Raw genomic sequence first — 17,110 nt, 5'->3', positions numbered from 1 at the left:
CAAACAGGTTATTGTTTTGCTGTTTGCTGACTATATCTACAGTATGTTGTTGTTTTTGTCATCATTGTTAGTTGTTGTTTGTGTGGTGATGTTATGAGCTTAGCTTTTTACTTGAGGTTTGATAATGAGCTAGTAGCTAGCAGCTAGCGGTCGTGTTATTGTTTCTGGTCAGTAATGTTTGTGTTTAAGATGATGTCATGGCAGTAGAGGTGGTGCAACTATGACGATCAGCCTATAATCCCACCCATGCTGATGAGGCACTAAACTGCAGTGGAAAAGCAAGCTCAGAAAAGTAAAGCGAGTAGAGTTGAGGCGTGTCGAACTGTAACGTGCAGTGGAAAAGTGCCATATTGCACATTCTGGCTTTGCATATCAAGACAGTCTCCTCTACAATATATAACTCACTGGGATTTCTAGACGTATAACTCAAGTTCACAAAATATTAATAGTGATAGTATAAAAGGTTTACATTTATAATGCTTGAAAAAAATCAAACAGAAGTGATCTTTTTGTAACTTCATTTACTTTAAAGGTGCTGTAAGCAGTTTTTTCATGGAAAAGTATTCAAAATTGTTCCTACTCCCTTAAAGATAAATAAGATGAAATAAGTGTCCTGAGATATCTCACCGGTCTCTGTGACAGCTGTAGACTTTGTAAACAGCAAACAAAAATGTGTTTGTGGACCGCGGACATTGATGCTCTTCACCTGTCAATCATTTTGCTCGTTCTCATAGTGTTGTATTTGAAGCAGATCATTGAGGCTATTATTCATAATGCTTGTCAGTTGAGGGTGCTATTGTGCCACTGTTGAATTTGACAGCCACAGGAACAAATAATGCTGCTCTTTTGCTCGGTTTTGGTCTCAAAATTATATTTGGAGAGTGGGGTTTTGGAATGAGGGGGCGTGGCTATTCAATTGCTCGGTCACGTGAAAGCTTTAGAATGCTTAAATCGCTTACAACACCTTTTAAGTTGACTCAATTATTTATATATATATATATATATATATATTTTTAAACAGTGTGTTTTGATCAAAAATCACTTAAAAAATAAAAATAAAAAAAAATCTATGGAAGAACATCTAACTAGGGTGCCGTTTTAAGAAACAGCCAAAGGAGTGACAGTCAGTATTAACTGCTGTGCAGAATCCTCCACATCACTCAGCTTAAGAGATCTATGAAAACCACTTTTCACACTCAGTGTCTCTGCAGTACGCTGAGAGAGAAAAGATAAAGCGGTTCTCTCTTCATACAACACTGCCATGCATTTGCGGTACTAGAAGTGTCTGGATAGCATCCAAACTTGATTGTTCCATTTAATGGATCTATTCTGTTCCACTATTTAATCCAATTCTAGTGAGGTCAAGAGTCTTAAGGCTGATTTAATGACAAAAACATCCTTTTATCTCTACTGAAACACCAGCTTGATGCTAATCAAATTGCCTCTTTGTGTTAAATCTTATTTAGAGTCACCAAAGGCGGATTCATAATATAGCTAATACAGCTTAAAAGCTGTTCAAGTGATGACTACATGCAATTCATTAGAAAGGGGGCCTAGAACACTTAGAACACTTGTTTTTACTTGAATGAACAATAGCAACATGGCCCACACACTAAAAATGTTTACTGCACATTGGACAATTTTGAACACTTGCTTAATCGCAATCAATTAATTCAATGTTTTTCATTCACAGAGACATGCTACAGATTACCGCTTGGTTAAGAGAACTCTGACTCAGCAAAACAATGAACCAACATAATGATAATGTCCCTATCATAGCATCCTAAACTCGGAAACTCACAAGTGACAGATTCAATCTACATAAGCAAGAATTCGATTAACAGAGTGGGACTCCACAACAGCGCTCCTAACATGAAGCACACAACAGACTCGACAATCAGATGATTCCAATCGAGTCTGACAGTTTGTTGCTAAGTGTACCAGACCATTTAATTAAATGGAACTGGTTTTATCAATGCTGTCCAGTACTTTTTCGAACAAACTTTGGACGGATGTATGAGGCTGACACTGATAACCTGAACTCACTCTCATCACAACCCATCTTGAATCCAGTGAGGTCTTCACCAACGATGCCATCACCCTCAGAACCCACACCTCTCTCCCGCCGACCTATGCCTAAGGAACGTCTGCGCTCATGGATCTCATCGGAGATCATCTCCAGGTTCCTCAGTGCTGCTTTGTATTCCCCTTTAGCCCGTGTAAGCTTGGTCTGAAGGTCATCCACGTTCTTCTTGAGTTGCTTAAGAGAAACAGACAGAGAACCTTAAGCTGACATGAAACGAAAAGAAAAACATAGACATGTCTAAAAATAGACAGCAAGAAAAGGACAAACAAGCACAGAAAATGGTCATTAATTTATTAATATAAAAAAGCAAAAATCTGGGTTACAATAAGGCACACAATGGAAGTGAATGGGCTAATCTGTAAGCATTAAAATACTCACTGTTTCAAAAGTATAACCACAAGACATAAGAATTATGCATGTTAAAATGTTTTAAGGGTCATAAAATTGCTTACTATCCTTTTCTGTGTAAAGTTATCCAATATTAAACTTCGTTACCATAAAGATGTTATTCTGTAATCCCTAAAATGACCATAAAACAAAGATTTTACAGTTTAAATAATACATAAGCTTTAAAAGAAGAAGTTATGTAAGTCCTTTTGTATATGTGTGTATATATATATGAATAAGCTTCAAATTTCTGCTTTTAAACCCTCAAAAAATTGTACATTGTAAGTGCCTCACTGTAACCCAAATTTTTGCTTTTTATAAAGAAAAGGAGGGAACAGTAAAAATTATGCTACAAATGCTGTCAATTGAGCTTAACTTGTGTTAAACCCACAATATTAATATAAGGTCCAAATAAAGCCAAAATGTTGCACTGCAACAGTTTTTGCATTTCCTAAATCAGTATTTAAAAAAAAATTACAAATTTTTTAAGTAAAATATTTAAACATCCTTAAAACAAGATCAATTTGCTTGAGAAACAAAATTGCATAAGATATAAAGACTGGAGAATATATCTTGAATTAATTTATTTTTCTTACCCTATTTGCAAATTAGTTTCTTGATTTAAGCACATACCTCAATATTTAGCTGAATTTATGCATTAAATTTTTTTTTTTACAAATACCAGTAGGTTAATACAAATTAACTACATTCTTTTTTTTCTCAGAAAAGTCTCAATATCTTTCACAATTTTACTACAAACGATTATGTCTTGTTTTAAGTATGTTTTTTTTTTTACTGGAAAACATAAAATAATGATTAGGTTCCATTAACATCCAGTAGAAAACTTGTAAGACATTTTAAAAATACAGCAGCACTACATATGTTTACATAATCTATTTGCAAAAGTACCTCAAGCTGGAAGTAATACTTTGCCTTCATTTCAAAGTAGGGCCTGGAAAAGAGAGAGTGAGAAAAACGGATTAAATCCACTGTAAAAGCCTATAAATAGCATTGTACATATTGCTATGGCAACCGTTCTCCATATGCTGACACACGAGGCAAATGCTGAGTGAGAGGATTAGAGGGGTTCGATGACAGAGAGCTGAGCCCCCAGTGAGCGTGTTAAGTCACAATCATTCAGAGCCCCAGTGTGAGAAACCCATCCTCAGCTAAAGCTCGCCTCTGATATTAGAGCAGCATCCCTCAAATGGGAAAGATGTAAAGAAGAACCTGTGTGAACACTGTGACAGAAATCATGCGTCACATTTTTTCTAAATTTAGAATAACATTTACAACCGACTCCAACCACACGTACAAAAATCACAGGCACGTACACACTCAGATATTTTTGGTTGGAAAAATAGCTTTCAATTTCCTAACATCATTGTTCTCAATATGTTGTCCTAGAGTGTTTTCGAAAGTCTCCATTTTTGATGGAGGAAAATGCGTTTCAATGTGAATAAGAAGGCGTAAACATAGAAAAATCAATGAGTTTTAGTGTGAATGTGGCAAAAGACTACTGCTGGCCTTAGTATATACTGATATGGAATGTATAAGCGTAATTTTTCTGTCTAAACATTGGCATTATATCAATGTCAGGTCGCATGTCGATTTCTTACCGGCAAAGGCATACAACTGTTCATATTCAAAAATCAAAGCTATGCACTAAGGAATAAGGTAACTGAAATGCTTAATTTGTTTCTAATGGATTATTCGGTGCATACTTAGACTTGTTGATGTTGCGTTTGAGCTTTTTCTCTAGCTGTTTCATACGGCCCATGGCTTCATTGTACTTGGCTGCTGTGTCCTTATGCAGTAGCTCACTGCGTGTTTTTATCTGCTCTGCCTCCATCACCTACAAACCAAAACAAGCATTTCTGAGTATTTCCAAAGCCATGTCATTAGTTCAACTGGATAGTTCAACCAAAAATGTAAATTCTGTCACTATTTCTTTATTTAACCTCATGTCGTACCATGTGGTACCAAATCTGTATGATTTTTTCTTCTTCTGTGAAACAAAAGGTGAATTAAAAAATATATATATCTTTGCCCAGTGGATAAGGACTAACATCCTGCATACACTGGGTGCATCCGTTGACACGCCACTATGCTCCGCAATGGCTTGAGGCTGTCTGCACTGGACGTGTCGACACGAACGTTCTAAACCAATTAATTCGCGTAGCATCACCAGCACGTGGAGGGCAAAATGGAATGGGACACCTGTTTATTGTTGGCATGACAGATGCCCCACAACGGACACTTCCAGTGTAGACCGCATCATTGATTATAATGGTATAATGGGGTTCTGTTACTTTTAAACGCAATGCGCCACTCATGTCCAGTGTAGACAGGGTGTAAAGCTGTCACGCTCCAAAACAAAAAAATAAACCACCATAAAGGATATATAAGTGGTCCATCTGACTTATTATATGTGTTATATTCCTTTTGAAGCCACATTCGTTTTTTGTATTTTTTTTTAGTGTAGCTTTCTGTGAGGAAAAGACCAAATTTCAATTAATAGTATCTCCTTGGCACACTTTAGAGAAGTAGAGATGTCCGACTCATGAACAAATCATTATTTTGAATCCAATCTTTTCAATGAATTGGCTGATCCAGTTCCCAATGAATGATTCATAAATCGGACTGATTTGGTCCTCGAGTTCAACTCTGACTGAATGATACGGATGGATCTCATCGGAGATCATCTCCAGATTCCTCAGCACTGATTTATATTCACCTTTAGCCTTCAGTTGCTTAAGAGCAATCAATCTGCGACAAGGCTAACTTTTGGCTTCTGAAGCATTAGAAAATAGCACACAAGTCATATGTATCACTTTAATTATACTTTTATGGTGCTTTTTGTCATTGCAGAGCCTGTGTTTTATGTTTTGTGTTCTACGGGAGAACAAAAGTGGTTTGGAACTACATACTGTAAGAGTGAGTAAATGTTAGAATTTTCTTTTTTGGGTGAATTATTGCCTTCAAATCCAATCAGAGCAGATCTCTGCTTCACTCACTCGCTGTGTAGCATGGTTAAGCATCTCCTGCCAGGCTGAGTCAAACTGCCGTTTGTCGTCTTCCAGCAGCCTCTCTTCAGCCAAGGCAATGGTCTCTTTGGCCGCCCGTAGAACCTCTGTGGCCCTCTGGAAGTCCTGCGTGGATCTCTGTGCTTCCAGCTGAGCCTGAGGAGCAAGTAGAGGGTAGGAGCGTCAGCCATGCGTACCTGATGCCTGGGCTGTCAGCCAGCACACTGTCACGATTAAACATTCAGCGCAACAATTCTGGCAGATTCTAAACCCCCTGCTCAGAGGTCCAGCTGGCTGGAGACAATGAATCTCAGCTCACTGCCTGACCCCGTCCATCAAACACAATGTCATCACGGGGGAGTATAATAAGAAAACCTTTGTAGTAAATCATTGTTAAAGGTAGGGATGGGCAATATTGTGCAATGGAAGAAATGTGTCAACCAGTAAAGTTTATTTTGCAGCATATTCACGGTTCGATAAAACAAATTATAATCAAACACCAACCACATAACTATAGCCTATCTCAGATAAGTTACACAGCCAATGATATTTCAGTTTGAAATATACATTAGCTCACACAAACTCACTGAATCAAATCAAGAGAGGTAACGGAATTAACTGATTCACTTAATGAAATTCTTTTAGTCACGTCTCATTCTAAACGAAGCTAGAGTTATTTTGTGAAACTTGAATCATTATAGTTCTGACTGGTTGCTCACATTATATGACAATGTGTAGTTAAACGATAAAACATTTGCAACACTGCTTTTATGTTATATTTAAATGTAATAAAAAAACTACGCATATACCAACACAAGCAATTTCACGACGGCTCCAAACATGGCTCATCCAATCATATGATGTATTAATGTTTTGAGTTTGTTGTTTTTAACTGTAAATGTCATATAATATAAAGCTGATTTTTTTAACTGCCACCAGACTTATCCATTTTTTGTTATGAAAAATCTTGTCTTTTGCTTCAAGTCTATCAAGTTCCACAACAAATAGTCAAATAAGATGGTCCCTTTTCAACAGTGCTGGGTATTGATGCAGATTTTCCCTCAGATTTTGATTCCAATTCACACGCTCACAAAGCGATACAGATTTCGATTCACTATTGATTCATATGGGTATATTTAAGTTATGATTTCTCTATTTTTCACCCAGCTAAAGCTGTTAACAATACAGGGGACCTTCTAACAAGGTACATTAGGAAAATATTAATTTTACTATATATATTTTATTAATATTTCATAATTTTGATCACATTTTGGCTATTTAAAAATGGACAAACACATGTATTCAATCAATAAATAAGATATTATATTTCATGAATATTTTTGTTACATTTGTATTGTTTAATTGCCTAATTTGTACTATTTACAAGTATTTACATTAATTTGTTAAAAACAAGCTTAAACCGGTACCGTCTCTTTAACAAAACTGGCATTTCTATAAAGAGCGTCTGCAAATGAGCGCATGTTAATGAGACTCGAACGACTTTAGAATGTGTGATTAGAATTAAAAGTTTATTTTTTGCTGTTTTTGATCAACAACTGAGAGTAGAGAACAGAACGGGTTTTTAAAAGGGGGGTTATTCACTGACAAATGGGTTGCTTGGATCTCGTCTTTGGACACGCTCTACATGGAACAACTTTTACTCTCAACACGCAATGAAAAGATTTTGAGGCTGAATACTCCAACAATATACTACACAAATACAGGTGAATGAAATGTAAACGTTTACCAGCCAGTTGACAAATATATACGTAGTTGCATAGCTCAAAATTTGGTTGCAAATACAAGTGATTTTCTCTCATTTTAGTACAGGGCTCCACATTGAGTAAAAACATTGATCTTGGGATTTAAGATTCGATATTGAGATCATTTAAATGAAGATTGTGATGCATCGAGAAATCTATATTTTTACCCACCCGTACTTTTCAAGTATTTAAGTCACTAAGAGCATAAAAAATATACATTTCTAAATGGTTAAGTAACATTTTGTAAACAATTTGGTGTTGAATTTCCAACAACAATTATTATATACTATACATACCATTAACATGATATGAAATTATTCATACGGTTTCATGTCAACCCACCCAGGGTATATTAATGTCATAATAATAGCCTACCAATTTGATCAAAATTATATGTAAACAATTCCCATTTGTTCAGAACCACAGTACAATGCAAGGGTAAGCAACATATTGGAAAATCTATCTGAAGCAACTAGAAACTTAACCAGAAAGATGCTTGTTGAGCACTTCCTGTGTGGTGACATATTAAGCCAAACTTGCTAAAGCCATGCAAACATAATACTTTCCGATTCCTTCAATTTTGAACTCTAATCTCCATGTCATTCCTACTGACAGACAGCCTGCAGAAACCTATTACCAACTCGACCTATTTATCCCCCAAAAAAGACAAGTTTTTACACTCTGAAGTGATATAAATTGCTGTTTTATAAAGAGAACATAATGCATTATTTAAGAAATTCATACAAGGCAGATGTTTTGCATCAATCAGGCAGGGAATATTACACTATTTAGCTTCTCTGAATTAACAAATGGTGCCTTTTGAAACAGCAATACAAAATAAAATCATTGTTCATCTCTCCAATTTGCAAAAGCATTACTTAATCTTCCATCTAAGACATTAAAACTCAGGCAATTTCCCCTACTGTATTTTTAAATCCACTCAAATTTTATAGCAGCTGAAGTAGCTTTTTAGTGCATCTTAAACCATCCACACAGCTCTAATAGAAACTGACATTTTAATGTGCATGGATTTCATTATGCCAAACTGAATCAGTTCATTTACTTTCAAGGATTGGAAGAGTTCGAAGTTTGGCCCGGAGATATATCACAATATATTACTTATATTCTGTTGGCCAGTCAAAAGCACAAATGTCTTAAATGGATAGTTTACGCAAAAATGTAGTCATGTTGTTCCAAACCTGGTGTCTTTCTTCTGTGAAACAGAAAAGGATCCCAAGCCACCGTTCTCTTTCATTGCATCTTTTTCATCCTTATAGTCAAAGTGAATGGGGACTGAGGTTACCATTAACTAATATTCTCCCTGACATATTTTGAGTTCCATAGAAGAAAGTCAGTTAGGTTTATCCAAATGTGACTGTCAATAAACGATGACAGAACTTTCTTTTCTTTTTTGGATCTGTCTATCAGTAAATGTATCTTCATCCACACTCCTCATACAGGTCACAAAACCTGAATACTAAATATCTACATTATCAAAATGACAGATGCATGATATCTAATTATGCCAAAGAAAATCGTCTTATCCATTTTACTCCCCTACATTCCTGACAGATCAATCCATTTCCTTCTTCATTCCATCCTACATCCAATCCTCACTCTCACACAGGCTATTTTTAGCTCAGGCACATTTGATGTGATGCTGCCGCATTGGCACAGATAGCTGACAGCAGGGGATCACTGCAGCGAGATGCCAGGACAAACCTCCCGTCCACCCAGGAAAGGACACAGGATGATGAAAGAGCTGGCATACTAAGGAGCTAAATGCATTTTGGTGTCCGCACTGCTATTCCGTTGTTTTTCTAACATGTGCTAGATGGATGTCTTTGACCATTATGCCACATATCGCGTTTTTTTAACATCTCGTGCAGGGGCGTCCCGTTTTGACAGCACATCAAGTTAAAAAACTTTTAAACTTTAATATTTTTTAAACCGTGTTGATTCTACTCTGAGGGTGAAACTCATTTTCTGAGGGGTTACATGATAAAATAAACAACTTCAAAAAAGACGTTGCAAAGTGAGATAAAATAATGTCTAATCTTTAACAAGCAGCACAATGAGGACTTTATTGTGTCAGGTTTTGGTGTGACTTCAGTTTATGTACAAAATGTACACATTTTTACAAATTTACCTCAAATCAAATTCTGACAAACATATCGCAGAATAGGCATTTTATGTAAACTTATAATGAGGTGTTCTGGTCAATGACCTAGTTGACATTCTGTTTTGATCTTATTTGTCCATTGTCCTGGCTCTGAGATTTCATTTCATTTATGGTGCTTTTTGGACATCTGTCTTGACTTGAGATAGAAATAATGTCAGTTGTGATGCTTTTGAGAACGCATCCCGATTCCTGACCACAGGGACTGAAATGTGAGATTTCTATGATGACTCTCTGATCAAATGTTTCTGTAGCAGAAGATAAATCCACTGCTTTTGTCCAGATATAATGATTGGCCAAAAATTGCCTTCTATTTGGTGGGGTTCAAAAGTCCACTTGAGAAAGAGTTTCTATTTAGCATTTGTCAAATTTCTTAATTTTTTTCCCATTACAAATTAAACAGTCAGCATGGCAATTGATTGAGAAGTTTGACTGAATTGACAAACAAAGGAGTTACATTTTACATTTATGCATTTGGCAGACGCTTTTATCCAAAGTGACTTACAGTGCACTTATTACAGGGACAATCCCCCCAGAGCAACCTGGAGTTAAGTGCCTTGCTCAAGGACACAATGGTGGTGGCTGTGGGGATCAAACCAGTGACCTTCTGATTAACAGTTATTTGGTTTAGCCCACTTCCCACAGTTAAGAGTTAACTTGGTCAATGTCACAAATTTGGAGTGCATACTCCAGGTAGGGAATGAGGTTTTGCCCCAAGTGAAGGAGTTCAAGTACCTCGGGGTCTTGTTCACGAGTGAGGGGAAAATGGAGCGGGAGGTTGGCCGGAGAATCGGGGCAGCAGGGGCGGTATTGCACTCGCTCTATCGCACCGTTGTCACGAAAAGAGAGCTGAGCCGAAAGGCAAAGCTCTCGATCTACCGGTCAATTTTTGTTCCTACCCTCACCTATGGTCATGAAGGTTGGGTCATGACCGAAAGAACTAGGTCGCGAGTACAAGCGGCCGAAATGGGCTTCCTCAGAAGGGTGGCGGGCTTCTCCCTTAGAGATAGGGTGAGGAGCTCAGTCATCCGTGAGGAGCTCAGAGTAGAGCCGCTGCTCCTTTGCGTTGAAAGGAGTCAGTTGAGGTGGTTTGGGCATCTGGTAAGGATGCCCCCTTGCCGCCTCCCTAGGGAGGTGTTTCAGGCACGTCCAGCTGGGAGGAGGCCTCGGAGAAGACCCAGGACTAGGTGGAGAGACTACATCTCCACACTGGCCTGGGAACGCCTCGGGGTCGCCCAGTCAGAGCTGGTTAATGTGGCTCGGGATAGGGAAGTTTGGGGCCCCCTGCTGGAGCAGCTGCCCCCGCGACCTGACTTCGGATAAGCGGTTGAAGATGGATGGATGGATGTCACAAATTTGATTGTTGACCTAGAAATAGTGCAGAATTTGAGATATTTCTTAATCAGTTTACACCATACATTTTCTTCATTGTAAGTCAATTAAAAAGATCCATTTCAATTAAATGAAACATTAAAATTTGAATTCTAGATTTTTAGACTCAGACTTTTGAGCTCCACTATTTTTTTAAATATGTTTTCCTACTAACAAAGGGTTGTTTAGGGCTGGGTATTGATACACATTTCACGATTCGATTCGGATTCACAAGCTCTCGATTCAATTCAATTCCGATTCGATATCAATTCAATAGGTATATTTCAGTTATGATGTCCTTTTTGTTTACATATGAAAGAACTTTTCTGCCAGCTAATGTTGTTAATCATACAGGTGACCTTCTTACTAGGTACTTTAGGATAATATACATTTTACTAATATTATTTTATTAGTTTTTCATTATTTTGATCACATTTTGGCATTTTAAAAATGAACAAATCCATGTATTCAATCAATAAGATATTTTATTTCATATATTATTTTTGTTAAATTTTTATTGTTTAACTCTGTAAAAAAAAAAAATCACATTACACTGTTTAAATACCACAAGACAAACTATACTCTTTTTTTTTTAAGTATCATATTTATTATATTAGGTTTTAAAGGTCATTATCCTCCAGAAGACCAGCAATTAATTTTTGTTTAGGGCATTTGTTATTTAAGTTTTTCTTAGCCCCTTTTGGCGAGGTAATTAAGGCCTTGTCTACAGGTTAATGTACACAGGGCACCACTTCGAGTCAAGTCCCAGCAAGGTGGAGGAGGGATACTGATATGGGCTGCTATCATTAAGGATGAGGTAGTTGGACCTTTTCAAGCTGAAGATGGACTGAAACTCAACTACAGCCAGTTTCTGGAAAGTACTTTATTCAAGCAGTGGTACAGGAAGAAGTCCTCAGCATTCAAGATCTTTATGCAAGACAATGCTCCATCACATGCATCAAAGTACTCCACTGCATGGCTAGCCAGCAAGGGCCTCAAAGATGCCCAAATAATGACTTGGGCCCCTTCCTCACCTGACTTGACTCACACTGAGAACTTGTGGGCCCTTCTCAAGCATGAGATTTACAGTGAGGGAAGACAATACACCTCTTTGAACAGCATTTGGGAGGCTGTGGTTGCTGCTTCAGCAAAAGTTGATTGTGAACAGACCAAGAAACTAACAGACTTCATAGATAGAAGGCTCATAGCAGTTATTGAAAAGAAGGGTGGCTATATTGGTCACTGAATATTTTTGAAAGGCCAAAAAGTGTAATTGTCGTTTTGTGTTACTTATTTGTACCTTTGCACCTACTCTAAAATTGAGAATAAACAATTGAGTTGGGTGCACTTCTTTTTGTAATTTAGTTATAATTAGCCTAATAATTGTGCACAATAATTTTAATAATTATAAAAATTAAATTATAAATTTTGCACACTTATATATTCGCCTGAGAAAGACAAAACTCACTTTTTCTTTGTTAAAGAGCATTGTGTTTGTTCAACAATAAAAAGAATCCTAAAGAATACAACTTGCCTAATAATTTGGGCACACAGTGTGGATCAGGTGGGGTTTATTCTGGGCCATAGCTCTTTTGATAACATTAGGCATTTCATCAATATCATGTGGTCAGTGGCGAATGATCAGACTCCAATCGCTGCCGTCTCACTTGTTGCAGAAAAGTGTTTGATATGGTAGAATGGGATTAACTTTTTTTTAAGATTTTGGAAATGTATGGATTTGGGAATACTTATAATGGATGTATCAGGGTGGGGGTAATAGTGGGGGTTAAATGTTGATTCTATGAATATATATTTTGCTTTTCTTTGTCAATTTTGTGAATCAATAAAAAGTGTTAATCAGAAAAAGAGAATGCTTGAGTGCCAAAATCATGTAATCAAGATGACGAATACACTTTCCTTCGCTTCGCACAAGCCAAAAAACTTAAAGCCATAAATGGGACACAGAATCAGAGTAGGTTTCAGTTTCTGCCAGCTTATACCCAAGCTACATATATTTTATGAGAAAGGAAAAATGCTGCACTGGCACACTGTTCCTATCCTATGATCAAGTATGTTTTTAGTTTTATCACATTAACAGGTGTAAAATAAAATAAAAAGAAAGAAAAGCCACATGGTTGTGCATTACAGCGATTTTACCATGGGTAAGGAGCATTCTTGATTTATAATGTGAAGTGGATCTCCTTACATGTGTTAAAATGACTAACAAACTGCATATCAAGTGGCCTATGGTGCGTTTAGTCATTTTACCACAGCTTTATCAAGTGTCAGAATATCCATTCTATACATCATGTTTCAAGGCTTTAGAACAATAACTGTGTTGAAGGCATCATGAATTCATCATGGTAGAAGTATTCTATACAAGCATACTATAAGAGCAGTTAAGTGCCTTAGCATTTTAGACGGTTTAAGGCTCTCATTCGCGGATACATCGCCACAAATCACACTGTGGTCATAGATCCCCATATTCCAAGAACTTTTCATCATATTTCCTACTTTTGGCTTTCTTTCCTTTTGACTCTGTTTCTGTTAGACGCTTTTTAATGTCAGCGCCAGTTAGAAATCGTTCCATGACTAATCTGCTGACCAACTAAGATGACTACAAATAAACTCAGCAAAAAAAGAAATGTCTTCTCACTTTCAACTGCTTTAATTTTCAACCAAAATAACATGTGTAAATATATGTATGAACATAAAAAGATTCAACAACTAAGACATAAACTGAACAAGTTTCACAGACATATGACTAATAGAAATTGAACAATGTGTCCCTGAACAAGGAGGGGGCCAAAAAGTAACAGTCAGTATCTGGTGTGGCTTCCAGCTGCATTAAGTACTTCAGTGCATGTCCTCCTAATGGACTCACCAGATTTGCCAGTTCTTGCTGTGAGACGTGTGAGACAAAACCGCAACTCGTCAGTGAAGAGCACTTTTTGCCAGTCCTGTCTGGTCCAGCGAAGGTGGGTTTGTGCCCATATGCGACATTGTTGCCAGGGATGTCTGGTAAGGACCTGCCTTGCAACAGGCCTACAAGCCCTCAGTCCAGCCTCTCTCAGCCTATTCCATACAGTCTGTGCACTGATGGAGGGATTGTGCGTTCCTTGTGTAACTCGGGCAGTTATTGTTGACACCCTGTACCTGTCCCACAGGTGTGATATTTGGATGTACCAATCCTGTGCAGGTGTTGTTACACGTGGTCTGCCACTGCAAGGATGATCAGTTGTCCTTCCAGTCTCCCTGTAGTGCTGTCTTAGGTGTCTCACAGTAGGAGCATTGCAATTTATTGCCCTGGCCACATCTGCAGTCCTCATGCCTCCATGCAGCATGCCTAAGACGTGTTCACACAGATGAGCAGGAACCCTGGGCATCTTTCTTTTGGTGTTTTTCAGTGTCAGTAGAAAGGTATCTTTAGAGTCAGAAGTTTTTATAACTGTGATCTTAATTGCCAACCATCTGTAAGCTGTTAATATCTTAACGACCGTTCCACAGGTGCATGTTCATTAATTGTTTATTGTTCATTGAACAAGCATGGAAAACATTGTTTAAACCCTTAAAGTTATTTGGATTTTTACAAAATTATCTTTCAAATACAGTGTCCTGAAAAGTGATGTTTATATGAATGACTACATATTTACTAATAAGCAGTAATTCGTTTATATCACGTCATTGGTAGGTGGTACCATGATGCTTTTTATAGGCATGTCATGTTTGTGCATCTATGTATGTGTCCATTTATTGTTCAGAATAATTCTTGATGAGAAATGTGTACTGCATTATTCATATCAGAAATCCCTAAAGTCATCACACTTCTAATACATACATCTAAATGTTCCATCGTTCATTCATTATGCATATCATTCACTTAAATGAGTCTTCAACTGCATCTTAAACTGAAATCTACACAGAACCATGACAGGATCCTTGTGAACTGTTAATTATTTTCAAAAGCATTGTGATGGACTAATGATTGTATGAGAGTGACTGTAAAGCCGGCTTTTATAGTGTGTCATTCTAAACGAATTAAAATGTTGATAAGAGATTTGGTATCTTCACTCTCCGGCTCTCCACTCTCCTGCTGCAGAATAATTTAAGGTCCTGGCATACATAACAGACAGCTAGGTTACTTATAATGTTAGTCAATGTTTTTTTTGCACCAGATACAGTTTTTGTGTGTAATACGAGCCAGTTGGTGACGTAAAGTGAATCCGTTAGTCATTGTTTACATAGAACAGCGCTCTGTGAGTTTCTACATTGGATACATAGTGTTTATAATGGCAGAGGACATTGCGGTTTCTATAGTGAATGACATTTGCGCACCGGCTACCCCGAAATAGAGAGGAATACCCTGCTTGGACGTCTATATTCCACTGAGAAATCTGACCCTCAGAAAGCTGTAAGCATCTCTGATTGGGTGTGGCAACAGGTGATCGCACAGCCCCCCCCCCCCCTCACTCTTGCTTGGGTGATATTGCTTAAATATATATATAGCTGGGCTATTTGTGGCTGCTGTCCCATTAGGAATCTTATAAATGCCCTTTTTGCATGTAATATAACCAGCAGCACTAAGCTACATTAACTAATAGGCTGCAGGTTTACTGTAAGGCTCAACATATGACTAATAAATAAATGTCTGCTCTGTACCATTTTTCAACAACAATCTCTTTGAAAGCCTGAATTACACTGTGACAGATTCATAAAATAATCCAAACTCTAATGTGTCACACAAAAGGCTAAGATTAGACTGACATGATCAGGGAACTTGTTAAAAATATACTTCAGCCAGTCTCTCTTAATGTTACAATCTTAGAAAGGATACACTTATTGTAAGTTACAGTATACACTATCTGAAATAATAGTATTTTTAAATCCTGAATTTTAAGCATGTCATGTTTTAACATGTGTTAACCTGGGCGATTATGCATTAATGTCTGATATCAGAACGTTGCGATAGTTTGTAGTGAGCCATTTTTCTAGCTTAGTTTCAAATCATGTTTTTTTTTTAACATGGGAGGAAGATTTGAGATTTGAAAAGTTTCAGTTTTTAAAGTACATCAAACTGTTACTTTCATAAGATCAAAGCAAATTTGAAATTTCATGATATGATCCCTTTAATACAGATCCAAGGCTTTTGTTTTTAAAGTCTTTGGAATATGTCTATGAGTCTAAAACGGCCACCTACATCTCTGAATACAGCACAGAGCAAAGTCTGAGACTGAAAGAGAACACTGTTTATTACAGAAGTGAAATCAAAGAGTGCATGGCCAACAAGAAGCACAGGAGGAAAATGAGCTCCAATTAAGTTTACATTTTCACTGATGTTTGTTGCAAAAACTGACATCAGACGTCATTAGTGGTTGTGTGAAATGTTGCTCCTTATATAGAGAAATCAGGGGTAGAAAGTCACATAGAGTCTGTGTAGGAGTGGAAAGAGAGACACAAAAAACTGTAGAGATGGGCAACAAATAAAGCTCCACTTATTGCAGTCAAATGCTCACTGCAGAGAGACAGCACAGAGAAAAGAGAGGCAGAATGGAAAGTCAGTGAATAGATATACCTTATATGTATAAAACATATTTATACATTCTTAAACCAATTTTAATAAATAATCAAATTGAACATAAGCGCACAACTTGTCCTGCATTGTTTGTGAATCATACCTCAAAGTGTGGGGCTTGCTGAGGAAACATGTGCTATTACATTTCGAAGTGAATTACGTTTTCCACCCAGCTGACAAAAAAGACAAATTACATTTCTTGGGACCAGGATATCACAGAGACTTTGAGGGTGCGCTCCATTGACTTGGGCCAGTAAGCCACCACCTAGCAACACCCGAGCTATCACATAATGCCCTGGCAACCACCAACAATATTCTATGATGACACAGTTCTGACGACAAATCCAGTATCCTTTACATACAAGTTACATCATATATAGATATATGACAAATCGTTTTCTACTTCATTGTGATGTAACACTGTGGTAGACATTTGCATCTGACCGCCTCCACAAAAACACATCAATGCTTACTTTACCTTATCAATTCCATAACCTGCACAGTAGTGATGAGCAGTGAGATGGCAAGGAGAGAGCAGGTCAGTCAAGAGCAGAGAGCCAATCATAACAGTGGGCATTTACTGTCAAGTTTTATAGAAGCAGAACCAAAACCGAAAGTATCTGACAGATGGTCAGAATGAGAGTGGAAAATGTTTTAGAAATGTATGAAATATACAGTATGTATAAAAAATGTTTTTATTGTAAGTGAACTTCAAAGAACATATTA

General features: G+C 37.3%; 1 protein-coding gene across 2 annotated transcripts in view; it reads right to left on the bottom strand.

Moving 5' to 3' along the window:
- Positions 1–17,110, bottom strand: part of LOC127658022 (SH3 domain-binding protein 5-like) — a 28,638-nt gene that overhangs the window by 3,874 nt on the left and 7,654 nt on the right. For both annotated transcript variants that reach the window (XM_052147089.1, XM_052147090.1), the window contains exons 4-7: positions 5,491–5,655; positions 4,198–4,328; positions 3,383–3,425; positions 2,047–2,260 (exon numbers count right to left, since the gene is read on the bottom strand). In XM_052147089.1, the coding sequence (XP_052003049.1) occupies positions 2,047–2,260; positions 3,383–3,425; positions 4,198–4,328; positions 5,491–5,655 (553 nt within the window). The remainder of the gene's footprint in view (positions 1–2,046; positions 2,261–3,382; positions 3,426–4,197; positions 4,329–5,490; positions 5,656–17,110) is intronic.

The sequence above is a fragment of the Xyrauchen texanus genome, chromosome 17 (assembly GCF_025860055.1).
Source record: "Xyrauchen texanus isolate HMW12.3.18 chromosome 17, RBS_HiC_50CHRs, whole genome shotgun sequence".
Taxonomy (NCBI): Eukaryota; Metazoa; Chordata; class Actinopteri; order Cypriniformes; family Catostomidae; genus Xyrauchen; species Xyrauchen texanus.
The sequence above is the reverse complement of the archived record's forward strand: the minus strand, read 5'-3'. Positions and strand labels throughout refer to the sequence as shown.